The 25,084-nt window shown below is 31.8% G+C and overlaps 2 protein-coding genes across 6 annotated transcripts; one reads left to right on the forward strand and one right to left on the reverse strand.

The window, feature by feature from the left end:
* Positions 1-526: 526 nt before the first annotated feature.
* Positions 527-15,605, reverse strand: LOC125066093 (ubiquitin carboxyl-terminal hydrolase 7). Of its 5 annotated transcripts, none has more exons than XM_047674025.1 (23): positions 15,210-15,605; positions 15,008-15,137; positions 12,911-13,032; positions 12,377-12,705; positions 12,139-12,302; positions 11,577-11,694; positions 11,033-11,174; positions 10,772-10,946; positions 10,137-10,329; positions 9,546-9,699; positions 9,101-9,237; positions 7,721-7,817; positions 7,397-7,633; positions 6,994-7,267; positions 6,630-6,721; positions 5,325-5,467; positions 4,933-5,040; positions 4,691-4,853; positions 4,366-4,487; positions 4,051-4,186; positions 3,698-3,856; positions 3,175-3,268; positions 527-3,016 (listed from the first exon to the last, which is right to left on the reverse strand). In XM_047674025.1, the coding sequence occupies exons 2-23, from the start codon at positions 15,084-15,086 to the stop codon at positions 2,901-2,903; spliced, it is 3,354 nt and encodes a 1,117-aa protein (XP_047529981.1). In that variant the 5' UTR covers positions 15,087-15,137; positions 15,210-15,605; the 3' UTR covers positions 527-2,900. The 5 variants fall into 5 exon arrangements, with proteins under 5 accessions (XP_047529981.1, XP_047529979.1, XP_047529980.1 ...); XM_047674023.1 differs by having other exon boundaries at positions 5,325-5,470; XM_047674024.1 differs by having other exon boundaries at positions 527-3,001; positions 5,325-5,482.
* A 1,010-nt stretch (positions 15,606-16,615) lies between these two features.
* LOC125065609 (protein asunder) lies at positions 16,616-25,080 on the forward strand. Its single transcript, XM_047673326.1, has 13 exons — positions 16,616-17,028; positions 17,139-17,213; positions 17,370-17,515; positions 17,656-17,802; positions 18,300-18,390; positions 18,771-18,899; positions 19,137-19,247; positions 19,399-19,559; positions 21,426-21,566; positions 22,469-22,619; positions 22,698-22,840; positions 22,949-23,100; positions 24,670-25,080. Exons 1-13 carry the CDS (start codon positions 16,813-16,815, stop codon positions 24,903-24,905), a joined length of 1,899 nt encoding a protein of 632 aa, XP_047529282.1. The 5' UTR covers positions 16,616-16,812; the 3' UTR covers positions 24,906-25,080.
* Positions 25,081-25,084: the final 4 nt, after the last annotated feature.

The raw sequence follows: 25,084 nt of genomic DNA on the forward strand, positions 1-25,084 counted from the left end.
TAAAGCAAATAATTGTGTAAAACATTATTAAGTATAAGCCCAAGTTTTTTTTTTTAAAGATCTTATTTTTATGCAACAAATTATGAAATATGGTAAAGAAAAGAAATTCAAGTGCATTGTTTATGTAATTCCTTAACCCTTATTAATTCTAAATTAAATATGTATTCCAATAAATTGATGATCCTGGGAAATGATGGCATTTGATACAATTTAAAAAATCCACTGTTATTTCTGTTACTTACTTGTAACTGAGTTTTCAGATACTGCTTCGCTTTAGTTCTATCCATACGCCTCGGATAAACAATTTTATCTCCAATGTACTTAAATAGACTTTTATCCTGAAGCTAATGTTCTTAGCAACATGGTTTACATTTGAATAGGTGAGGTAATTTCAACTTTCCTTTTCTTATATTTCAATTAAATTCTAATTTAATTTATCTTAACTTGAAAGAGGTGTATAAAATATCATCCACGTTTTTTTCGTGCAGAAAGGGTAAAAAAATAAAGATGTTTAAAATAAACCAAATTAAACAAATATAGGATTATATTCAGAGAAACATTCAAAATCCAACATAACAAACTTTGGAATAATCTCCAATAGTTTGTGTACAAGCTGTGTACAGACTCGCCTTACATGGGGTTCTAGATGGATAATCAGTAAATCAACTAAGTCTATAATCCCATTTGTCCTAATTTATTAGGTTCGGCGGTAATCTAAACCACTATGATTCTATGTTCGTCTCAAAATACCTCAAACCTTGTTAATGAATTAGCGCAACCGACACACATTGTTAAATAAAAATGAAGCATTTTTGTAACGACGCAGAATATTAAATAATTCGTATCACACAAACCATCTCTTACATAATGTGAATAAGTTACTTTAAGTTGTAAAAGAAAATTAAAAAGGGTATAAATTAATTGGTATCATCGCAAATCACTAAAAACGTCTTAAAATGTCTAAGGCATCTTTACGAAAACTTACTGTATTTTTCTTAATTTATTACATCATATATATACATAATTTCGACATAATCATTTATTGATAACGTAACATTTCTGGTCAAGTAAAAAAATTAAATAGTAACATACAAGTTCCGATGATGGGGCTTTTAGCCAGAATTAACAATATGGGCTAATGTTACATCTATTATGTGCATGAATATGTACATTCAAAGACAACACTGCCAACTTATTATCTATTCTGATTTGTTATGAATTCATGTCTCCTTGAATGTACACGATTTGGTGATTCGGCAACAATTTATAAACATTTTTAGATTACATTATTATATAGACTTCAAATTTGATAAAAAGCGTAACTCTACACATGATTTAAATTTCTAAGCGGTAAGTTCCGCTATTTACAAGCTTTCCTAAAACATATCACAATTTTTTCATACAAATTTGAGTTGGTTAATTAATCAAGTTACTTAAATAGCTTAAAAGAAAATATGATGTATTAGAAAATTATGAAATGTTACAACAAATAAAACTTAATAATATGTTTGATAAAAGGAATTATTATCATAACATACATATTACTATATATTATGACTTTTGGAAGAAAATAAAGATTAAAAATAATTCAAGTACAAACTTTAAAGAAGCTACAGATAGATTATAATAAGATTGATAGTCTAATTAATTAAATTTAGTCACTGTGACAGATTGAAAAATTATTTGTGTACCAAATGTGTCCTTAGGTAATAATTTCTACAATACAGTTAAATCAAAGACATCATTCCATTTTCATTTGTTAATATTCCCATACAAAGCTTAACACAGACACATTAAAATTTTATATAAAATTCTATTGAATCACGTCACGTAATCTAATAGTCTAAGTAATAATATTTTATATTTATTAAAAATGTTAAACTTTGCCGAACACCAATTGGTAAAAGTAGCGGCATTTGCAATGAAACAGTTGGCACAGCCAGCAGGCAGCTTACTATAAGTTATATAAGTTAAACCAACCAGTTGCATACTAAATTTCAATAAAAATGTAATAATCAGACTAACTAAATATTGAGAATTCTATCAAACACTTTCAACACTGGTTATGCTCAGAAATTATAATAAATTATGAAATATAACACACTCCCATTTTCGTCTACAAGCAATCTTTTTTTTCATATATAGGTCATTGTGAATACCATCGTTGAAAATGCTTTGCATAATGCAATGAATGTGAATAAAATAAATATAATAACTAGTACTAAACTTTAATAGTTTTGCTAGCAGGACTATTGCGTGATCATATTATTATTACTATAAAATGGTTTCAACCATGTAATATGTAGAAAGCTGTAAAAGAAGTCAAATATTGGTGTTACGATGTAGATAGGTATATAAGGCTATTCACTTCAATTATCCACCCAATTGTAAAATACACTTTTATATACTTTTTGCCCATATGATAAATACATTATTTCTTCTATTTTTAATAAATATAATATTAGCTCTGTCAATTGTAACCCCGCCTCTTGTATTATATTAAATAATGTATAAATTATATTTTTCGTAAACAAAACGGCACTTCCGTATAAAAATATAATATATGTTTACAATTCCCACTGGACTGTGAGATTTATGCATTATTTACTATTGCATATTTAAATTATAATTGAAAATAATACTTTGCACACGATATTCAAATTCCTTAAATAACATGCATAAAAAATCCATGTAAGAGGTGTTTCATGGTTGTTTTAATGGTACTTTTAATACACAAACTGTGAAAAGGCATGATTAAAAATATTTGTTTGTCTCAAGTCCAGTGTATGAAGGCAACAAATGAGTCCAGAGCTCGTACTGCGGCAAGTAGCAAATCGTAGAGCGTAATACTATAAATTGTATTTTACTGGGTGCACGTGTGTGGCTGGCGGGAGTAAGGCTCAGTTGTATATCTTGATGGCCTTTTCGAGGTAGTTGACGCGCGAGCGCTTCGGTGTTTTGTTGATATGCTCGAGGCCGAGCCACGGCCGCCCCGTTGCGTCTGGAAGGGATAGATCTTTATTAAATTTTAGCGCGAGTTCCAATATCGACGAAATTACTGCGAAATTCCTGAATTTTATATATAATTTTCCAATTTTTTTTATTTATGAATTTATATATAGAATTATAAATTTTAGACGAACAATAAAATGGTTCTTTGCATTGAATACTCACTTGCATTGCTGTTTGGTCTGAAGTCGTATATGTTAATTGTCGCTGCTTCGCTTATATAGTTTGGTCTGCCATTTGTTACTATAGCGAAATTGTACTGAAACAATTAAAACATATCCGTTAAAGTCCGTTATACTTGATGGTCTTGAAGATAAAATAGAATTTTTACATCATATCAAATAAAAAAATATCAAGTTGAGAAAATTAACCAGGGGCAAAAAACAAGGTATATGTTGCGACAGACCAACAACAATAAACTCGAATCTCACCGCATAAAACGAACGTGAAATATCAGAATGTCATATATGACATTGACAATCATTATAAAATTTATAGGATACACATATCAAAATGGCGTAAAAGGAGTTTGTCAATATTTCACGAGTTAGATACGAAGTGAATTCTTACAGAATCGCACTGCAGTAGCAGTAGAAATTGGGGAAAAGAAATAAAGAGAGTACACATACTCTTAAATTATTATTTAATAATTCATTAAAATATAGATAATTAATGCCACAGTCATTACCTTTTCCCACTCCTTATCAGGTATGTCCAGCTTATTCTGGAGACGATCTTTAAGCGCTTGGAAAGGCTCATGGTGCTTAACGCGTGTGTAGAATGGGATACCGAAAGTCGCGTACACCTGCTTATGGAAGTGCGCGCAAGGCACTAATATCTCATCCTCCTGAGAAACAAATATTCCATTAAAATATTTGAAACAGACAATTATGGAACTTTATAACTCAGATACCGAATCAAATTATAGCCAAACCATATATACTAAATATTTATTATTAATTCTAAGATTTGGACAGAAAATAATTAAGGTTTACAGTTTTAATTATGTTATATATATATTTCAACAAAGACATCGCATACCTGTAAATTGACCTCATCCCGCGGAATTTCTTCTATTCTGTACAGTCTGGGCGGTGATATAGTCACCTGGTCCAAAGTCAACTCCGGGTCAGGACCAGGTAATACTTTATGACATGAAACTTCCACAATTCGTAACCTGGAAATTTGGAAATAAACACTTTAAATGAAAGTGTGACAGCATAAATAAATCGTTAAGTATCCAAATAGATAAATTAAAAAATTAGTAAATTTCCTACTAACTTTATGTGTTTAATTATAGTGTATCCATTTTTTTAGTATTTAAAATTGTTCTGAAAATATTAAAGAATAAAATACCTTCCAGAACCCTCTGGAGACATTTCTACAACTTTAGCTGCCTCTTCTAAAATGTCCGCTACTTTTCCACCTTTGTTGGGATATAAAATTAATTCTTTATCTTCTTTGTAATTTGGACCAACCTGCAATTTTGTGTTATATAATATTTTAAAATAATATTTATATAATATTATAATTCTAGTTAGCCTCGCTTTCTATGATCATAGTCCTAGTTAAATTGAAAATAATCAAGTTATAACACAACATATTTTTATAATAAAGTTTCATAATAAATTTTGAGTATAGTAATATGCATGTTTGACACACTACGTGAAATAAAACTTACCCATAAACATTTAAACTGTTTCTTGTTGTCTAATTCATTAACTTTAATAGATAAAATCTGGTAAAATAATTTCTTAGGGCACTTTGGTTTACAGTACACTAGCAAATCCTTAAGTATTCCATCATAAGAGTATCTGAGAGGCAGTCCTGGAGTATCTTTGTAACTGCAAGAGTAAAGTAATTATGATTTTTGTACTGTTGATGTTCACAGTTGTTAATAAAACAATTTAAATAAGTATTTACTTTTGACATTTAAAGAACTGTATTAAGAATGGATCCACATTTAGACGTTGTCCAACCGCTCGCGCCATTTGGTCGTAACGCATCTGCATTGACAATTCCATTGTGAATCTGTAAATATTGCAGAACATGTTAATATATACCGACGCTAAGTTTCATAGACAATGGTTCTCATATATATATATATATTGGGCATTGTACGCTTATGAAACCTATATATATTGGATTTGACACATGACACAGTAGAGCTCAAGAATATAAAATTAGCTCGGTATAATAATTTAATGTGCAGGATTGATAGAAAGCGCGACTTTGCTGCCGGCCCTTAAAATAGTTTAACATCATAACATCGAAATTTAACTTAAAAGAAAAAAATAAATATGATGCGCCCTTACCCGGGATCGTTTGGAACAGACTTGTCGACGAACTGGACTTCAACCTTGTAGAAGATGTATTTGAAGTAGTCCTGGCACGTGGGCAGCTCCAATTCTTCGTGCCGATTGTCGGCGCGTTCGAACACAATGATGTCGCCGTCCATCAGCTCGTCCAATACCTGGCCGCGTGCACACGACTCAACCCGAGCGACGGCCGCGAGGTGCGTGCGACCACCGCGCGGGCACGCACGTGACCTCGAGCTGTGTGCGACCACTGCTCGGGCACGCACGTGACCGCGAGGTGCGTGCGACCACAACTCGGGCACGTACTTAGTATTTAGACAATACCAGAAAAGTATAAACAAAGCAATTGAAAACATTGCTATCCCTGACTGACGAGTTATTTTCATATCATTATACACTTGTAATGTTATCAAACCAGAATGTTATAAACTATGATCTTCTTTAATAAATCGTCATGATTGCTTTTAATAATACGATTCTACCATAACTTGTTTATAATTATTCTGGTAATTATTTTATTTTAATTATTATGGTATAAAAACTAATCAAATTGCATATATTAACATGTAAAATATCTATAACTGTATTAAAAATTTAACAATAATTTTAAAACTATTTAAGTTGTAAAATTATACTTTTCGCTTTTCTGTTCATAAAGCATGTAGAAAAAATGTATAGATTTTATAATATAATATATAATTATATATATATATATATAATGAATAAACAACTCAGCTATGTCATTAATTATAAGATGAAAATTTTCAAAGTAGTTTAACAAATGAGTACAAGTTGTATCCACCATACCATAATAGTTGAAACAAAATTAATTTCAAATAAATATATTAACAAATACTAAATAAGATAGATACTTGAGATAAAGTTTTCAAATATTTACCATACCTTCGGCATCAAATTTGGCATGCTAAAATAGATTAATTCTAACAAAAATTAATATCAGCTAATACAAACTGTAGCCATTTTAAATTAAAAATTAACAATGAAATTATAACCTTTAATTTATATGGCGATTTAATACGCAAGATATTCATTTCAATAGTATGAGAACCACTTTTACAACAAATACAGCAATTATCGACTATGGCTAATATAACAGTATTTTAATTAAATAAATACTGTAACTATATGTAACCGATACAGAAATATATCTAATACTCTTTTATGTTACATAATTGTAGCAAGATTATAAACAAATCATTAAATATAAAAAGATAAATGTTATGTAATGAATAAATCCTTAAAACTAGTAAAGTTTGACAGAGTAAAACTGATAAATAATACCTTTTCGAGTGGGTCATTGTAGTTGTTAATCTTCTCTACGAAGTCAGGTTTGATTTCTTCATAGAGAACGAGAGGTGTATCCGGTGGGAAGCCTATTACAGAAAAAAAATGATTAAGAGTACAAAACTCTACATTTAATGAAAACAACTTGTATAAAAAAAATTCGTACATTTCTTTTTCATTACAATTCCAAAGATGATGAGACCATTTGTATCATCAGCTTGTAGTTATAGGAAATTATTGCTTGACGATATTTATATATTATATATATTGTCTTTCAATCACAACACAACAGATGTGGGTTTTAATAAGATTTTTTTATATTTAAACACTAGTTAGAAAATATCACTTGAGATTTATTTACCAGCACGTTTATTGAGTATTGGTATGAGGTCAGCCGGCTTGCTCGCTATGGCCAGGTAGTGATGGCCGCAGTAATGTATACGCTTTTGTTTAGGATCGTAGAACTTGAAGAAGAGGACCACGTCGTTCTCCTTATCGAAGGACGGGAGTGCACTGAAGCCAGAGTCAGGGGGTAACATTTCCAAGAAAATGTTCCATGGATTCATATTTTCTGATATATCTGCTATTGACTTGCTTTGATCATTGACCAAGTCAAGACATGTTGGTCTACAAGTCTGAAAGTTTATATTAAAAATATTAATTGAAAGTTATATCAAATCAACATGTAGTACTCAGTTTTATTCCGAAAAGAAAATAGTTTTTCATCCATATATTAAATATATTTATTAATTATTAAAATTTACCTGGTTTGAACGAGCGCTAAACGGCCAGGGACGTAAATGTTTCTGTGGATAACGGAAGTTCTCGGCTAACGTCTCCATAAGCTCGGCTACGGTGGCCTGTTTCCGTACTCGGAACACTCGGTAATGCGCCCGTTCGGGATCGTACAAGTCGTTGCCCTGGTGGCCGTCGAACGCTTCTTCGAGTACAACGTTCACGTTCATGTAAAGATGCGCCTCGTTGCGCTCCTTACGACGTATCTAAGGAGTATAAAATGTCTTTACGTTAGTATTTTCCGTGACAAAAAGTGAAAATTAATATCTTGTACTTTGTATTTGAGCACATACAGTTTCAATTCTTTTTTCCTCTGCAAGTCGTTCGCTGAGTTCTGTCGGTATATCAGCTTGGGTTACTTCCTGGAGAACAGTCTTCAACTGAGAATCCCTGCAAAAATAAAATAACATTGTAACCAGATCTTTTTATTATGGACATATTATAACAATTCAGAAACTGTTTAAAATGAGATAGTATAACCTTATTGAATTCAGAAAAAGTCTACTTACAAACTTTCCGTCCAATTGATTATAAAAAAAAAACATATAATTTGTTTCAGATTTTCAAATATTTTTCAATTTTGTTTTTCATTTTGGTTCCTCACAATTTAAAGGAAAAGAATCGAAAGACAAAGTCAAGAAGGCTAGTTTAATGCATTTTGAGGACATAGAGGAGACATATGTTTTGATAGCCTAAAAAAGCTAATAAATAATAAATGTGTTGAGCTTAAGATGAATTATATTCAAAAGAAAGATAAACTGTTCATTGCAATCTTTTAATTCCGCAGATATTTGGACCTCCCTTAGCAGTGTGGTAGTAGTAGTAGTAAAATAATTGACTTTCCTGTTAAATAGAAGACTAAATGTCTCAAATTGATTACTCCAAATGTTAAATGTATAAATACTGCTGTACTATTAAATGCGTTAGACCTTATTAACACAAGAAATTTTCTTGCTATCACTAAAGTTTCTACTAGACGTTTATAGTTGAATCTTTAGTGGCTCGCCTTGTTTATTATAGTTACTTTCATGGCATTCTGCTTTGGCGTCATGGGGTCGATATTTGCAATATAGGGCTACTATTCGCACAATGTATAACATGGACCCCAAATTTCTTTAAAAAACAAATTTAAAGAAATTGAAATATCAGCTGCGGCTTCTCAAAACCATCTGATTAATATTATTCTACTACACTGGCAAAATGTTAAAAAAATTTCAATTAAATATAAAAAAATTTTTAAAGAATGTTTATATATTAAATAATATTAAAAAACTAATAGCGTCAATTTGATTAGAACATAAATAAAGTGTAATTGTTCTTTATTGAATTAATATTCATTACTGGATTTTGGGGTTTCTACTGCACAAGCAAAATAGTAATTGATCAAATCATTATTTGGAAAATTATATTAACTTTTCTTGCCAACCATGGAAAGGTACCAGTGTAAAAACAGACACAATGAACATAACATCATATTTCCCTTATTTACAACAGCGCTAATTTCTATGGGCGATGGTGACTACTTCCCATCAGGTGGCCTATGTGACCGTCCAGCTACCTACATATTATAAGAAAAAATATCTCTATAGAAATTTTAAGACTTACAAATACTCTTTTCAGTAATGACTACACAAAAAAATGCCAAATATTATAAAGAAATATTCAAAACTCACCTAATATAAACCAGCATGTAAGCATTGGTGCAGTGGCGGACAGTGAGCGCCATGTCCTCGTCGTGGCCGCCGTAGTTGTACTCGATGGCCTCCTGCTTCGTGCAGCGCGACACTACGTCGTCGTCGAATTTGCACCACTGTAACGCCACAATTTGTATTTTAAATATCGATATATGTTTTAAATTTTCATCATCAGTTATATTAGGAACGACGTCGTCGACGAAATTTCGGATTGATTAAGTGTAAAATTTTAATAAAATTAGTATACATATTTGTAATCTTAAAAAAAAAAAGCACCTTTTGCTTATATATACTTAAAATAAATATAAACACACAGCTTATTATTAATCGCAATAAGAAATATAGTCATTGTTTTACAAAAATATCTCGCGTATAACGCGAATTAACATTTGTCTGCCTCATGTGGAGATTAGCTTGGGTTTACCTTCCCGTCGCCCTTGGGGTTGATGAACACGACGTAGTGGCCGCCGTGGTTGTCGCCCGAGTGCACGAGCACGGCGTGCAGCGTGTAGTCGGCCGGCGTCTCCGGCTTCTCCTGCAGGTAGGCGTCCAGGTTGATGTGCTCGTAGAACTCGAACCTGGAGGGCCAGCATACTATATTTCTATCTCTCATCTTAACACGTTCGTTATGTGACATGCCTTTATCACTGTTATAATTTTCATTGTTTACTAATAAATTAATATTATTTGTCTATAATTTTGTTTGGGTTGATCTTGGTGATTGTTGTTGAAGTAATTTATTAAATTTTTTCCATAAGAATTTACTTTGGTGTTGTTAATTAGTGCATTAGTGCGATCCTTTATTGAATATTGCTTAGGTTGTCGATTTTATCCTACACCTAGTCTATTAGTAACACCTTAAAGGCGCCTTTAACTTTTAATTGGCTTAACGTGCTTACCGAATCCAACTTGCAAGCTCTATGGAAACTTTAAATTACAAAACCTTAAAAAAAACTTAATTCCATAATAGCCTATCCATGTTAGGTGAAATGGACTAATCAATATTCAAACATACCTATCATTAAATTTGACGGAGCTATCAGTGATGGGGTCGTACTGGAAGCGCATGAGGTGCAGATGCAGCACCGGCGGAAACGACGCGAATATGACTCCCTTCTCCGCCTCCTGCAGGCCATGCTCGCCAGCGTCGTACTTGTTCTCGCCGTCCAGCGTCTCCGTACTTATATAGTCTTTGAACGATTCGTCGACTGGGAAGTTACAATAACATGAGTAATGCAAGTACTGTATAAGTACAACACAAAGAAACCAGAGCCAGTAATGCAACAAAAGCACGCTCTTTTTTAAATCTTAGTCTCCTAAGTTTGTGTCTTTACAGTTGTTCATAATTTACAGACTTATTCTTTTTAATATCCAACAATTTTAACACCTATAGAGAGAAATTACCATGTCCCAAAAAATATAAATGTCTCGCCTTTAGCTTACTTGTTTTACTGCATAGTAAATGCATATATGAAAAGAGTTAAGATTTTTCTTTAATTATAAAATGCGTTGATTTTTGCTGGTCTGTTAAACAAATGGTTTATGAATAAGGCCATATAATTTTATAGATATTTAAACTATATATGCCCAACCGCAGTTCAAATATAACAAAGATTGATATAATAATTTATACTGAATTTTCATACTCACTGTTCTTCTTTCCCTTGATATTAAGTTGTATATCATAGAACGTTTCAACTCTCGTACTAGACACATTGACATTTTTGCACTTGATGTATGACGTCATTTTACCTTCAAACAGACGTGGAACGGTGCCTTCAACACATGTACCTTTCATCTTACTCTCAAGTTTATCTAAAAGTACCTGATAAAACACAAATAAAATCATAATTGCATTGTACATGTTAATTGTCAAGTACACAAAATCATGGTATGTATCTGAAAATTTACCCTCAAAAATTCTTGGACATCATGTTGCATGAAGGAATCTAGTGTCTCCCATCCAAAACTCTTTGTAAGTTTCTTTGTGCCAACAGGTTTATCAGAGAACTGTAACTCGTAGAAAACTCTCTGCAGAGCCAATGCAACTGATCTGAATGATACAAAAGATATAATGTGCTTTTCTTTTTGTTACAGAAAAAAAACTGTTAATGCAACAAATAACATTAAGTTGAGTAACAGATATTGCCAACACTTTTATATTTATAAAAAATGATTATGATGAATATATAATTGACCACTGGTGACTAGCCTCAACAGACATTAGCTATCTGCACAGGGGTCATTATATTTAGCAAATGTGCACTATTATCCAATTTTACATGTCATCTGTGGCATAGATGTGTAAATAAATACCAAATGGTCTAAAAGGTGGCTACCTGAATTTCTTAAAACATTAACTTTCTATTGATTCAACCCAAAATTTATACAGATATAGCTGCCTGAATTAAACTAGCCACTAGAACAAATTTTTATACAAATATACTATATATACCTGGTGCTATCATCTGATTCTGTGGGCATTTTGTAAACAGCCTTTCTCAACTGATTTGTAAAGTACAGTGTTTGTAACAAAGAATTCATATAACAAGTTGCACCTTGGTTTTTTAAACCTGAAAAATAAAAAACAATATGAAATACCTTCCTTTATTGTATGTGACACACATTTTTTTTTTAGTTTAATACTTTATATTAGATTTTTCATAATAAATGCCTTGATGCTAATTATATTACATAGTACTTAAATAAATATTAAACACGGATCTACTTTCAGGTGTGATTATGATATCACCACTGTGTATATAAATTAAAAATCTAAGTCTTTGGCCTTTGTGTAAGCCCATCTAGGCAAGAACTACTAATGGATCAATAGTGCACTACAAATACTTTGTAAAGCTGCAATTTGGTAGAAACATTGAGTTGCCCAGTGTAATAAAAAATAAAAAAACTATAACATCTCAGTTGAATTGTTTGCCTTTCTTTTATTAATAAAAGATATTGTTAAAACATATTCAATTAGTTAATTAAATGTTTTAAAAAAATTACATAATACTTACCAACATAACCCGTGTGCTTCTTGGAATCCCATGAGACTCCATGAGGTGCCTCAGCCGTGACATGAACTTCTAAAGTTATGGAATCTTCTTTGATATAGCCTTTTTCAGGATCTAACACATCATTCCAGGACATAAAGTGAGAGAAACCCCAATCATTTTCCTTACTGTAAAAATATGTAAATATTTAACAATTGTTTAACATTTATGACAATCACAATTATATTGTTTTTATACAGACCTATAAAACAAATGCTGAATTTTTCTATAAAATGGTTCTGTTTCTGGCTTATGAGAGATGAGTCTCAGCTCAGCCATAGCATAGCAAGACCAGCTTGATGACTCACTTTCCCCATTACATTGTAGAAAGAAGCCCAGTGACTTCTGTTGTTGACGGTCAGGAGAAGGTGCTTGACGTGGCATAACCATGATCTTCCACGGCAGATTGCGAACATAACATGGTGGAGATAGTACAGAGTCCTTGAGGTTTCTGAAGTTAGGGACTGAGAAGCGGAAAGTAGCTTCTGACCTTGCTTCATCATCCTCCATCTCAGCATCTAAACACGCCAACTGTATGATAAAATAAAAAAATACTATTTTAAAATCATTAATCATAAATTAGTAGTCTTAATTTAATTAACTATTAAAACATAAATAAATGCTTAATTAAACTCAATGTTTTCATTAAATTATAAAAAATAGTACCTATTTTTTTAGAAAATCTTACTCAGATCGAAATATTTTCATTATGCTAAGTGGTAAATAATTAACTCACAGGCATGTCAGATGATGAAGTTTCTTGATTCTTCATAACATCACTCATCTCTACACCTCCATTGGGTCCTTTCATTAAATCTTCAAGCCAAATCTTATCTTCAAATGCATCTACAGTTTCAACTGAAACAATTTTCCTCTCCATTCATTAATTGTTACAATTCAAATTATTCTTAGAACAAGGAATCTTGTTAATAAAAAAAATGTGAAATGTATTTTATATTTTTTCCAAATAGAATGGATTACTCTTTGCATCTATTGTTTCAATGACAGTAATTTTGAAATTTTTAGACAAATTGACAATTGTTGTCATTAACACCTTTTTAAAAAAGCTGGCATTTTTGTATAAACAAATTATTAGATCTTCCATAGAAAAATACATAATGCATAATTAAAAATATATTTATTTTTTTCATATTTTAAACAATTAATGATATAAATATATAAAGAAACATAAAACAAAATCAATTATTCATTAAATTTTAATTTGATCATTTTAACAATGCTGTGCCTTCTTCAAATGTCAAATCAATAATATATTAGTGTCTGGTTAATCACCAGTACAACAATGACTATAAGTAAGGCTGTTCTAAGCTATATTCAAAAATGATGAGATGTTTTTTTTAATGTTCTTTTCTCAAAACTTTTTTTTCAAAACTTATACTAAAAGTTGCAGCCAATTTTGGTATATAAGTTTTTAGTATATATAATACATGGCAGTAAATGTATGCCTGTAGTTTTGGGTGTTTGTAATTTTTTTTGTTTATATAAAGTACTTTTAAATATTGATAAACAATGTATGATTTGAAAAAAACAAGTAGGTGCTAATTTTATATTGCAATCATATTACTTTTTTACATATTTTATACTATGTTAATAATATTTTGATTAAAATATCCATCAAAAAGATAAATACAAAATGAAATATTTATATAAAAAGACCTACTTATGGTACTAAATAGTTATTAAACATATGCCTATTAAAAATGTCATTACATTCGATTACAAATGAAACACTAATTATGAGTATAAACAAAAAAGATATACCATAAACATGTGACTAATGATAATATATTATTATCAAAGTTTTTTATTATTATCTTCATCATACTCAAGCACTTTGAAAGTATAGATGTTCTTTAAGATACAAAATAATTTTATAAAATAATTATATACCTTTATATATGCATAAATTATTATTATTATGCTTATTATTTTGTAAAGGCTATACGTGTATACTCTAGTAGTATTATGAAAATAAAAAATTGGTTTTATTTCTTGCAGTAACAGATCAGTACAATTTTTAATATGAAAGGAAATTTTTTATGTGTCAATTTAACAACCTCAGAAAGAAAACTGTAATGTTAATGTTTTTGGTGAAAAATCATTTATATGGCTGTTTAACATTTTATATATTACTAAATGTTTTCATTACTCATTTTTACTGAAGCTTGCTTTCTTGAAGAAGCTTTCAACTGGATTATGATGTCAAAACTCATTATGATTTCTGTGAGTTTTATACTCCAGATATGTACAAAAATTTTGAACTAATATTTAATACTAATAGATTTTAAATAATGTCAATATTGTTTATGTGTCATATTATTATTGAAGTCAGATGTAGTTAGTGTCACTTTGGTCTCTTCAAATATATTTAACATTTTTTTTGCTTAATATTAATCTTATAAACATGTAAATGGTAAAACAAAGCATTCTAAATTTAGAATTGAACAACTTGCACTTTTTGGACAAAGAAGCAATTTATACTTCATTCAAAAACATGTGACAGCTATGCATCTTGCAGAATACTTATATATTTATTCCAATAATTATAAAAGAATTAAGCACAAAGAAAAAAATGTACATGATTAATTAAAATAGAGGTTAAGTGCTTAATTATCAAATTGAAAAATGGTGATGTACACCTAATGAAACTAAATACTTGATGACACTATGTCACAACAAATAAGCCAATTAGGAAGAATTTTGTCAAATACCTAATACAATATTACCTATCTTTGAAGTGTAGTAAGTTGGAATGTTGGAAAGATTTGACATTAACTATCCGATTTCTTTAAAATGTCAGTAAACGGCTTACCTTCTTGTGTTTCCATCTCTTCAACCTGGTTCACATTAGGGTCGTGCTGCTGCCTGTCAGGTGCAGGCGTGTGATTCATGTTAGCCGGGCGCGCCACCGGGGACTGTCGCCCACAACTTTTTGAGATTTCCTAAATCAATTCCTCATTTTAGCAAATAATTACTTGCACCATTCATATATCCGTCTAGTGCACTGTACCTACCTTTAATGCTTGGGGATTACTCCCTTTGGGCTTACTAAATATTCGCTGAACGAATTTCAACGGACCTCTCTCATCGACTCGAATACCCTGCGCACTCGGACTTTTATTTTTCTTAGATGATAAGATGTTAATTTTCAAAGAGTGTTTACTAGCGGCGCGGCCGATGTCTGCGAATTTCAACACAAGAGCTCGACAGCAGTGAACGCTAATAGCACATTCCTAATCTTACAATCATTGCCAGAATTACGTTATCAACGCGATATTGCGGCGAAGTACAAAAACTCACTATCGTTTCCGACTTATTATATATTTTCGCAAAAATAAACAAAATGGTGGATGTCTAATTTAATTTCTGGCTTCGAATGTGTGGCCCGGTTTGATCGACGAATGCACCATTTTATCATTCTCTCACATTCACTGTAGTGATGACCACAAATAGTTACGATTTTTTTAAACCGATTTATTATACATAAACAAGTAAGATTAAAACTTTTTTTTAACTTAATTTTAGTATAGAAATAACATTAATTTTATACATATATAATTATAACAAAAAAGTGTGTCTATGCAATTCAGATAGAGGTGAAACTTAATAATTAATTATTATTTTTATATTTGTCTTTTTCGTAATGCATTTTCGTTTCATCGTGTTTCAAAGTACCACGATTCTAAGGAATTTCTAAGGAAAATGCATTTCGTCTTTCTAATTCTTGTAATAAAATAATAACGTCAATCATCTTCCTCTTCTTAAATAATTTGGGGCTACAAATTTTGTAGGAAGGAATGTAAAATAGCATTTCTGTATATCTTCCACTTTAGTGTCCGGTGACTCTGAGGTCTTTTATTTTTACTTACTTATATGTCGTATGGTTTTTCTAATAATTTTTATTATTATTCTAATATATAAAGCAGCAAATATTCGTTTTATTTGTTACTGAAATAAATTAAATCGAAATTAAATTTTGCGACACCAATTATCTCTACTAGAAAAATGTTTAATAATATTAATATATTTGCTAAAACTGTGTACTTAAAATAGATAACTATTTCCTATTACTGCCCCCTAAGCTTAAAATATAAGTAATATAAGTGGTATTACCCTATTTTAGGCCTTACAGTGTTTTTCTTTAATCAATTCTAAATCTATTGTCTATTGCTTTAGTATTAAAAATTGCCTCTTAATTTAAAATTACATACGGCAAACGAAGCGATGCCATTTTTAAGGTAGCCTTGGCATTTTTAAGCACTTTTTCACAGCAAAATTTTCAATTGTCTATTTTATTGATTCACTCACGGTGTTGAGTTGCGCATCTTTTGCGAAACCGTGTAGCAGGAGCCTAAAACTCTAAAAAAATTATTTGTAAAATTTGATGTCATATTGTCACATGTCAAATTCAAATGTTTTGTAATGTTTGTTGATGTAAATTATATGGATTATGGAATAGGGAATCTATTACAAAATAATTTAATGTATTAAGGAATAGGAGTTTTCAATTTTCATATATTTGTCAAAAAAACCATATAATATTAAATTTGGTACAACTATTTGGATTAGGACTGAAGTTATTAGGAATGAAACAGAACAAAATTAATACCAAAAAAAATGTTTCCTACTAATCATAAAACAATATTTGTATTAGATCATACACCATATTTTGGGATATCATCTGACAATCCCATTGACTTTGATGTTGCTAAAAGCAGAGGTCCAGGATATGTCCCACTACCACCAGTTTGTAAATCATTATGGACATGTAGTGTTGAGGCGGCTGTCGAATATTGTCGTATTGTTTGGGACCTTTTCCCTGAAGGAAAATTGGTACTATTAATACAATAATAAATTTAAAAGCAATAAAATTTCCATGTATAGTTTATTCTAAGGTTTTGAAATGTAAACTTTTACTATAACTCATTTTGATATTATTTTAGGTAAGGTTTGTTGTAAGTGACTCCTCTGCACACATTTTAAATACATGGGCAACTACACAACAAAATATTACACATGTAAGTTTGTTATTGGAAAACTAATTACTTTTATTAAGATAATAATTTCAATAGCAATAAAATTAAGTTAATGATTTGCAAGTTAAATTTTTTAGCAGACAATAAAACAGGCAAATATTTAAATAAAATAAGCATTTATATTTAATATTTTGATAGATTCTCAATGGATTATGTCTTGTTGGTCCTGTACGTCGTGGAGCTGGTGGTGATGTTGTAGGATTATGTGCAGCTATTGAAGGCTTGGCTGAATCATCCCCAACACAAGCTACACGTCCACCTCCAGAGAGGCATTTTCAAAATCGGTAAATTGATACTCAATATAATATTTTGGAGAAATAACCTATCCTATAAATAACCTATTATTTTATTAAATTTGTTCATAAGAATAAATAAACAATGTGTTGGCAATCAACTTAATCTTATCCAATCATGTTTATTGCAGTGGTCGAATTATATGTATAACAAGTGCAAGAGATGATGACTCAATCAGAAGTCTTGCAGAAATTGCTCTCAATACACTTGTACAACAAAACAAAAAGGCATCAACACCACAGCCCCCAACTACTGGAGAAGCAACAACAAGCACACAGTATGTCCTATTTTAGACTAGTTTCTGCCTGAGGCTTCGCCCATGAGTAGGTTTCTGGTGTTAGTTTGAGTTAGATACCCTATGTCCTATTCTGTTAAGGCTATCTCTGCGCCAAATTTTAGATCTGCTCAGTTATCCTAGTGTTTTTCAGTAGTATATATCTATCCACCCATCTAAACTCACCCATTTATAATCCTATAAAGATGAATAATATAATTATATATAATTATGTACAATAATGAAAGATTTGTATTTAAAGATTGTAGTACCATACCAAAACATAAAAATTTCTATTATTATAACAAGATAAATATTCAAAATACTTTTTAAAATAACTGTTTCGGTGGAACATATAGGTATTTGGATTATATAGATCTGAATTGAGCATCCCAATTTTCAATCACATTCTTACTACAATTTTAAATTCATTCCTATTCTACTTATTTGAATGTATCCTATTTGGTTTTATTTAAAATATATGTATTTCTTGATTACAGAAATTTAGTTGTACATTACTGCCATCTAGTAATAATCAATGTTACTCCTGAAAAAGCAGATACAAGGGTCAATAATCAACCAGTAACTGAGGTAGGTTTTGATTTTATCTATTTAATAAAAAACATTTCTTAGTTGGTAGTAATTTTTATTATTATTCAAACATAGAATTGAATTCAAGCGAATGCTTAGCATGTATTTATAATAGTTAATAAAAAAATCTGATTACTATTATTACCTTTTATGAATGTTGAGAGTACTATACCTACTTCATGCTACTACTACCACTACTCAACTACCACTATACAACAATTGGTTGAATGGACTTTACTTGAATGGTAGGATCGATCAGATTGCATTGAATACACATATTACAATTTTTTTATGGTTATCTGTCAAATAGCATCTTATTCTATAAATCTTAAAAAAGATTTATAATATAAATTTTTTATACATTTTTATATTATTTTCAGATGGGAGGTGGTCTAATGAGTGTTGAAGTGATAGTCTGTCGTGCAAGTGCCCTGGCAAGTTTATTAGGTCGACTGGTTCTCCCACATTATAAATTAGCTATAACAACTGTTACCGGTATCCCTATGAAGGTATTATTGTTTTTGTAAATTAATTGGATAACTTGTTTAAATTTTGTTGCCTTTCATAATTTAAATTATTTTAATGTTTAAATAAAACAAATGTAAATGCAATACATTTCCGTGAATTATATTATCTATTAAAAATATTTAAATCATCTTATTAAGTACTAGTAATCTGCATTTTCGCTCGCGTGTGAGGTGCTCGGTTGGATTGGTACATGTGACATATTATTTAAAATATTACAGGAAGAACAAAATGCAAGTTCCAGTGCCAATTACGACGTTGAAATTATTCACTCAGCTGAGGCTCATGCAGGCTTACGAGCAACACAGACGGCACAGGAGGCTACTGAATCGGTATGTTTTATTTATTCCATAAATTTATTAAAAACTTAAAAAAAACTCCTATGCCATTTCTACTAAATAAAACTTCTGTTGAATAGGTATTGTTTGCTAAGTTAATTGAGAGAGAGTATTGAATATTGATAATGCGTCGATGATCACGTAGGTGGTGCTGCGCTGGTGGACGCCGCGCGGCGCGGAGGGGGGCGCGGGCGGCTGCAACGGGCCGCTGTGGCGCGTCACGCCGGCAGACGTCGCGTCCCGCCCCTCCGCCTGCCTCGTCAACTTCCTGCTCAACGGGCGCTCCGTCACACTCGAGGTGCCCAGGTGAGACATTTGGGTGACTCGACTATGTTAACATCACATCATGAAAATGACAATGTAATGTAATAACCCAGTACTTCAGTCCTTCAATTTTATAGTCAAATCAATGACAGCGATTGAATATACGCTGAGAGAGATCAGGGGGAGGGCCAGAGCATTTCGAGGTCTGGTAGAGTAGTACTAACTTAATAGCTCATAACTCTTGCTAAGTATTACTCTGAATACTATTGGGGTACTAGTTAAGATTTACTTATTGAAACCCTAGGCCGTCATTTTCGTCAACATTAATATTCCATTTTGATAGCTACGATGAGTTATTCCGTTTGTAATTACTCTGGTTTTGTTATTCATGTTCTAAGATCAAATTTTTAGTTTAGGATATAAGCCGGAGTCAATGAAAAATTAAAAACCATACTTTCGTCAATGAATAACAAGAGCACTAGGTAAAACAAACCAAATATGATACAACAACAATTACAAGTATAGTAGAACCACAATTATCCGAACCGAGATTATTTCGGATCATCGAAATGTAGGTAAAACTTTGAGACAAGATAAAACAAAAATAACGCCGTTTCATATAAAAACAGTACAGTCTATTAAATTATGACATACATATTAAAATATAATTTTTTTTTATTATTAAACATCTAAAAAAAGTAAATGCTATTTTTATAATTCAATTCTTAGTTTAATGGCTTTTAGTAGTGCCGACAGGGCACAAATTATTTCGGCAATATCACGTAGGATGGAGAAGACACGAAAGAGATTGATTGGTGCGATTGAGGAAACAAACTCAATAAAATTTTGAAGACTAGCATAGTAGTAGCAATTTCCTTGTTAATCCTTAACCTAGAACAACACAGACATTAAGGGTTAATAATAACGTAAATTAAAAATAATTGTTAGTACTATAAACTATATATTATACTAAAATATAACACTAAATTGGACTATTCACAACTTAATTTTATTACATTTAATATATTTACATAAAAAAGAGCAAAATGGACTAAACACAAACGTCAACAAACATTCAACATTTATAGGGCGAGGGACTTTAGGAGGGAGAATATATATATATATTATAACGATTTCTTTCTTCTGAAAGATATTTGTAGCCGATAACACTTGACAATTGCCTTTCTTTATAATACAACACTGTTCTAATTACCTACTTATATAAATCCACTTATACAATCGACTTCCAAAGTTCCGATAGCTGTTTCGCCCAAATTTAAAGCGCCATTTTTACGAATCCATATAGAATAAAATTTATTAGATCTCGACCATTGATGATATTTAAATTCAAGGTCTATGTTGTTTATCTAACTTCCTGCCATTGGAACATGCCTTATGTCATCAAATAAAAAAGGCTCACTGAACTTGTACAATGAATAAGTAATTAACCTTCCAAAAATTATGCGAGCCTTACTGAAACCATGACTTTGTAAATTATAATGAAAAGGCAGCCGAATAAATCCACCTAATGATAACTAATCGTCTCTGCCTACAAACCTTGCTACAGATGTAAAACATCCCTTTAACCTAGTGGCCTAGTGTAAAACGTGAATCTTAACCGCAGATTCCGAATTCCTGGGTGGGGCCGATAAAAAAGTTATTGTGTTTATCTATCGATTTTATTAAAGTAAAAGCCCAGAATCTGGAAATTGGAAGTATATAATATGTCCCGTGTCACGGAATGCACATAAAGCCGGTGGTCCTGTGCCGGAATTCTTTGCGGTCGTGATGGATTTGCCGTCCCACCCGATAATGAGAGTGAGGGAATGCACATACTCGTAGACTATAATATATATATCCTGAGGAGTTGCTCTCCAACATTAGTATTAACGGCGTGTGTGTCTCAAGGAAAGGAGGCGGGCGGTCGGCTTCGCACGTGCTGGCGGCGCAGGGCGGCGAGCTGTGGATCGGCGCGCTGGGCGGCCGCACGCCGTACGACGACCCGCCCGCGCTGTCCGAGGGCGCCGGCGGACGCGTCACCGACTACAGGTGGGTGCCATCAGATGTATTTGAATATAAAATAAACAAGAAAATGAAATGTTACAGTCGACTAGATAGTCGACTACTTCTAGCAAAAGTAAAAGTAGATTACTTTTACCTGCTCCGAGGATGGAAATAAAGTAGTTTGTAGGTATGTTCGTTTGTTCTTTTTTTTTAATGTCAGTCTGCCCGTCTGTCCCTCGAGCCCCTGTTATTCAGGAACGCGTGCGTCCTTATGTGTATAAAGTTGAAATTAATAATAAATACCTGAGATTTGCTGACCTGATCTGACCCTTGGAGCTGTGACAAAACTTTAAGTCTACACAATCAAAATGTATTGTCGTTAATGACGCATTTCCTATACATTCGTAAGGAGAGGCAAACCCTAGGGTATTTTCCGTTGAATTGAAACCTAAAATTATGAAATTTGGCAAGAAGCAATACTTTGTATTTGTAGCACAAGTATAGGTAAAAATCCGAAAACCGATAAATTTGCTGTATAATGTAGTGGTACTGTAGGTACTGTAGTAGTGGTAATGTAGTGGTAATGTAGTGGTAATGTAGTGGTAATGTAGTGGTAATGTAGTGGTAATGTAGTGGTAATGTAGTGGTAATGTAGTGGTGGAACCTTCACTACGTGAGTCCGTCTCATACTTGTCCGTTTTTTTCTGTGTTAAATTGTATAAGATGATATAATAGAATAGTTGATAGATATGAATTTCGGTCAAGAGTATTTTCTTCTTTTTGTTTCTATCTTGTATCGTACTTTTTAGTGTGTGGTTTTAGCTTTTAACCTAAACTTATTAGATTTACTCATTTTTGTGAATTAAATAAATTACCCAGATCCGGAAAAAAATCTGTAAATTTTTATAAAACTCTTTTTTAGTATACAAAATAATATTTATTTTCAGAATTAAAGAGTTCGGTGCATTAATGCAACAAAACAAATTGCATCCATTACGGGGTGCGGGCTCGAACGCCCGATCACGGGCCCGACTTCAACGGCATACCACGTACTGGCCGCTGACAATATCGTCGACGCTTATATTCAACTTGGGTTCTGTATGTCATGTTCTTATTAAATTTGTGTACTATTAATATCATATTTTTACCCAAAATCTTTGTAAATTATCTGCGTAGGTAATGGAACCATTGACGCGATTAGTAGTGCAAGAATCGCTGACGGAAGAAGAAGTCGATTCATGTCGTGGGGTACTACTCTCTCTTCTCGGTATGGAATCACGCCACGAGTTCCCATCTGCACAACTACCGTCTAATTTAAGGTAAATTATATATTTGTTTGTTTGTAACGGTCTGGTATGTGAATTTAGGCTAAGAATTTTATGAAAATAATATATTGAATTCACGGTTGTCATATACTGTTGGTGAAGAGGGAAGTCGTCGGGTCGTCGCGAGGAGCAATGGCGTCAAGTGTGGGGCGAACTCGAAGCTCTGATCCGCGCGCATTCCGCCTCCCCCGCACACCGCGCCCTACTTCGCACGTTGCTGGAGTGCCGCTCGCACAACAACCATGGTGCGGAAGGTAAGTAATATCGTCATAATGACAAATATTGTCGAGTCAAGTTTAACTGTGTTCTCAAATAATGATCTTATTTAAAACATATATTTTACTAATAATTTATTGATAGAAATTGGAGTCAGCTACAAATGTTTTTTTTTAAATTATGGTCTTTATCTTATGATCGAAACGAAATCCTCGGTATTAACTACGGCAATAGGCTATTTGACAATACGAAAAATAAAGTGTAATAATTATAATCAGTATATAATATCATGAGTTTAAAACTTTCGTTGAAAATAATAATAATTAATTTATTAAAAAATCCATAAATAAAAATGCATTGTTTTAAACGTTTGTCACGTGACACAAAACGCTCCTGATTGGACGGGTTTATGATAACAGCACTTGCTTGCTAACCTCGTTTACCTACTGTATGTGGATTATAGGTGCCACAGATTGCAATACAGGCAAGTGACGTCACCGACCCCATTGCAGCGCTATATTGTCAAAGTAGCGTTTCCGCGCGCTATTTAAATATGGAATTTTTATTTTGATATTTTCAGCAAATATGTACTAGAATTTAAAAAAAAACAACTTTAACTGGGTTCCTTAACCTCTACTAAATAATATAAAATGCATTTTAAGAACCAGTCAAATAGCCTATTTGCTGATCATAAATATAAAAATGGATATAAAAAATCATTAATGTTATAAAAAGTTCTCTACTTAATCGAGTATACTACAAACCATTGTTCAATTTCTTGCTGTACTGTTTCGAATCTCTGTGCATTGTAATGTAAACATTGTAAATTACTTCATTCAATTGTATCAACCATTTCTTAATTAATATGAAAATTCGTGTGATCTGTTTAGATTTGAAGGTAATAATATTTAAGACACATTTTTATTTAAATTACAATATCAATAGCTTAAACAAAAAAATAATTTAATTGATAACAATAATTTCATAAAAATATGTTTAAAACAAGTTGCGAAAATTCTGTTTTGGAAGCAGAATCGTAATAACGTACTGTTTCATTCTAATATAATTTACATGGTAAGTTCTGTCTTAATATATAATGTAATACAGGTCAAGCATATATATCTTTAATAAAGCATTGTTGGTTGTCTGTTTTAGGTCAGTAGTGGTACACTACATATTTTTATATAAATGCCAGACATCGCTATAATTTTTTTGTTAGCTTTTGACGAGCTTCAATGCTATCAAAATATATATTCTTAAAGAGTAAATTTAATATAAAATTTTGATTAATTATTATGGTCTTTGAAATTTTAATGTATAAAGTATCCAGGTAAATTATATGCGATAAAATAAAACTATGAATATATATTGTTATCCGAAGCTTTCATAAAACTAAGGCCATAACAATTATTCAATTATTTCTTCGTAATTCCCTGTTCATACCTTGTGATCTAATATTTCCATATGGCTACCAATTGCAAATAAAATATTTATAAAAATGGGCCTGAATTAAGTTATTGAATATTATTTATTTGTAAAAAAAATGTGTGTAAGTGATATTAATTTTATTGTTGTATATATTTTATACCTAATATAAATTCTCTTAGGCGATTCATCTCGAGCGACAGTCATAAGAGCCACGACAGACTCGCCGCTGTCGCCAGTAGGTGCGGGTAACGGGAACGGCAGCAGCGACGTGTGGGCGCCGCGGAACGTGCTAGACGCACTGCTTGGGGCGCCGCGCCCGCCGCGCCGACCTGACTTTGCCGGGCGAATGGCAGCTGGCAGTCGAGTTGCTACGCTTTATCCACATTTGCAGCAAGATGTGGAAGTACCACATTGATTTTTTTAAAAAGATTCTCAGATGTTATAAACTATTAGTGCAACATTAAAATGTTTACGTTTGAGTGATGTTGTAAGTAGTACGATTGACATGCAATGTCATCAGCTGAGTGTAAGAATGTGTAAAAGAAAGTGATTATAACTTTTTTAATAACAATAAAAATAATATTCTACAATGAG

Source organism: Vanessa atalanta, chromosome 8, assembly GCF_905147765.1.
Source record: "Vanessa atalanta chromosome 8, ilVanAtal1.2, whole genome shotgun sequence".
Lineage (NCBI taxonomy): Eukaryota > Metazoa > Arthropoda > Insecta > Lepidoptera > Nymphalidae > Vanessa > Vanessa atalanta.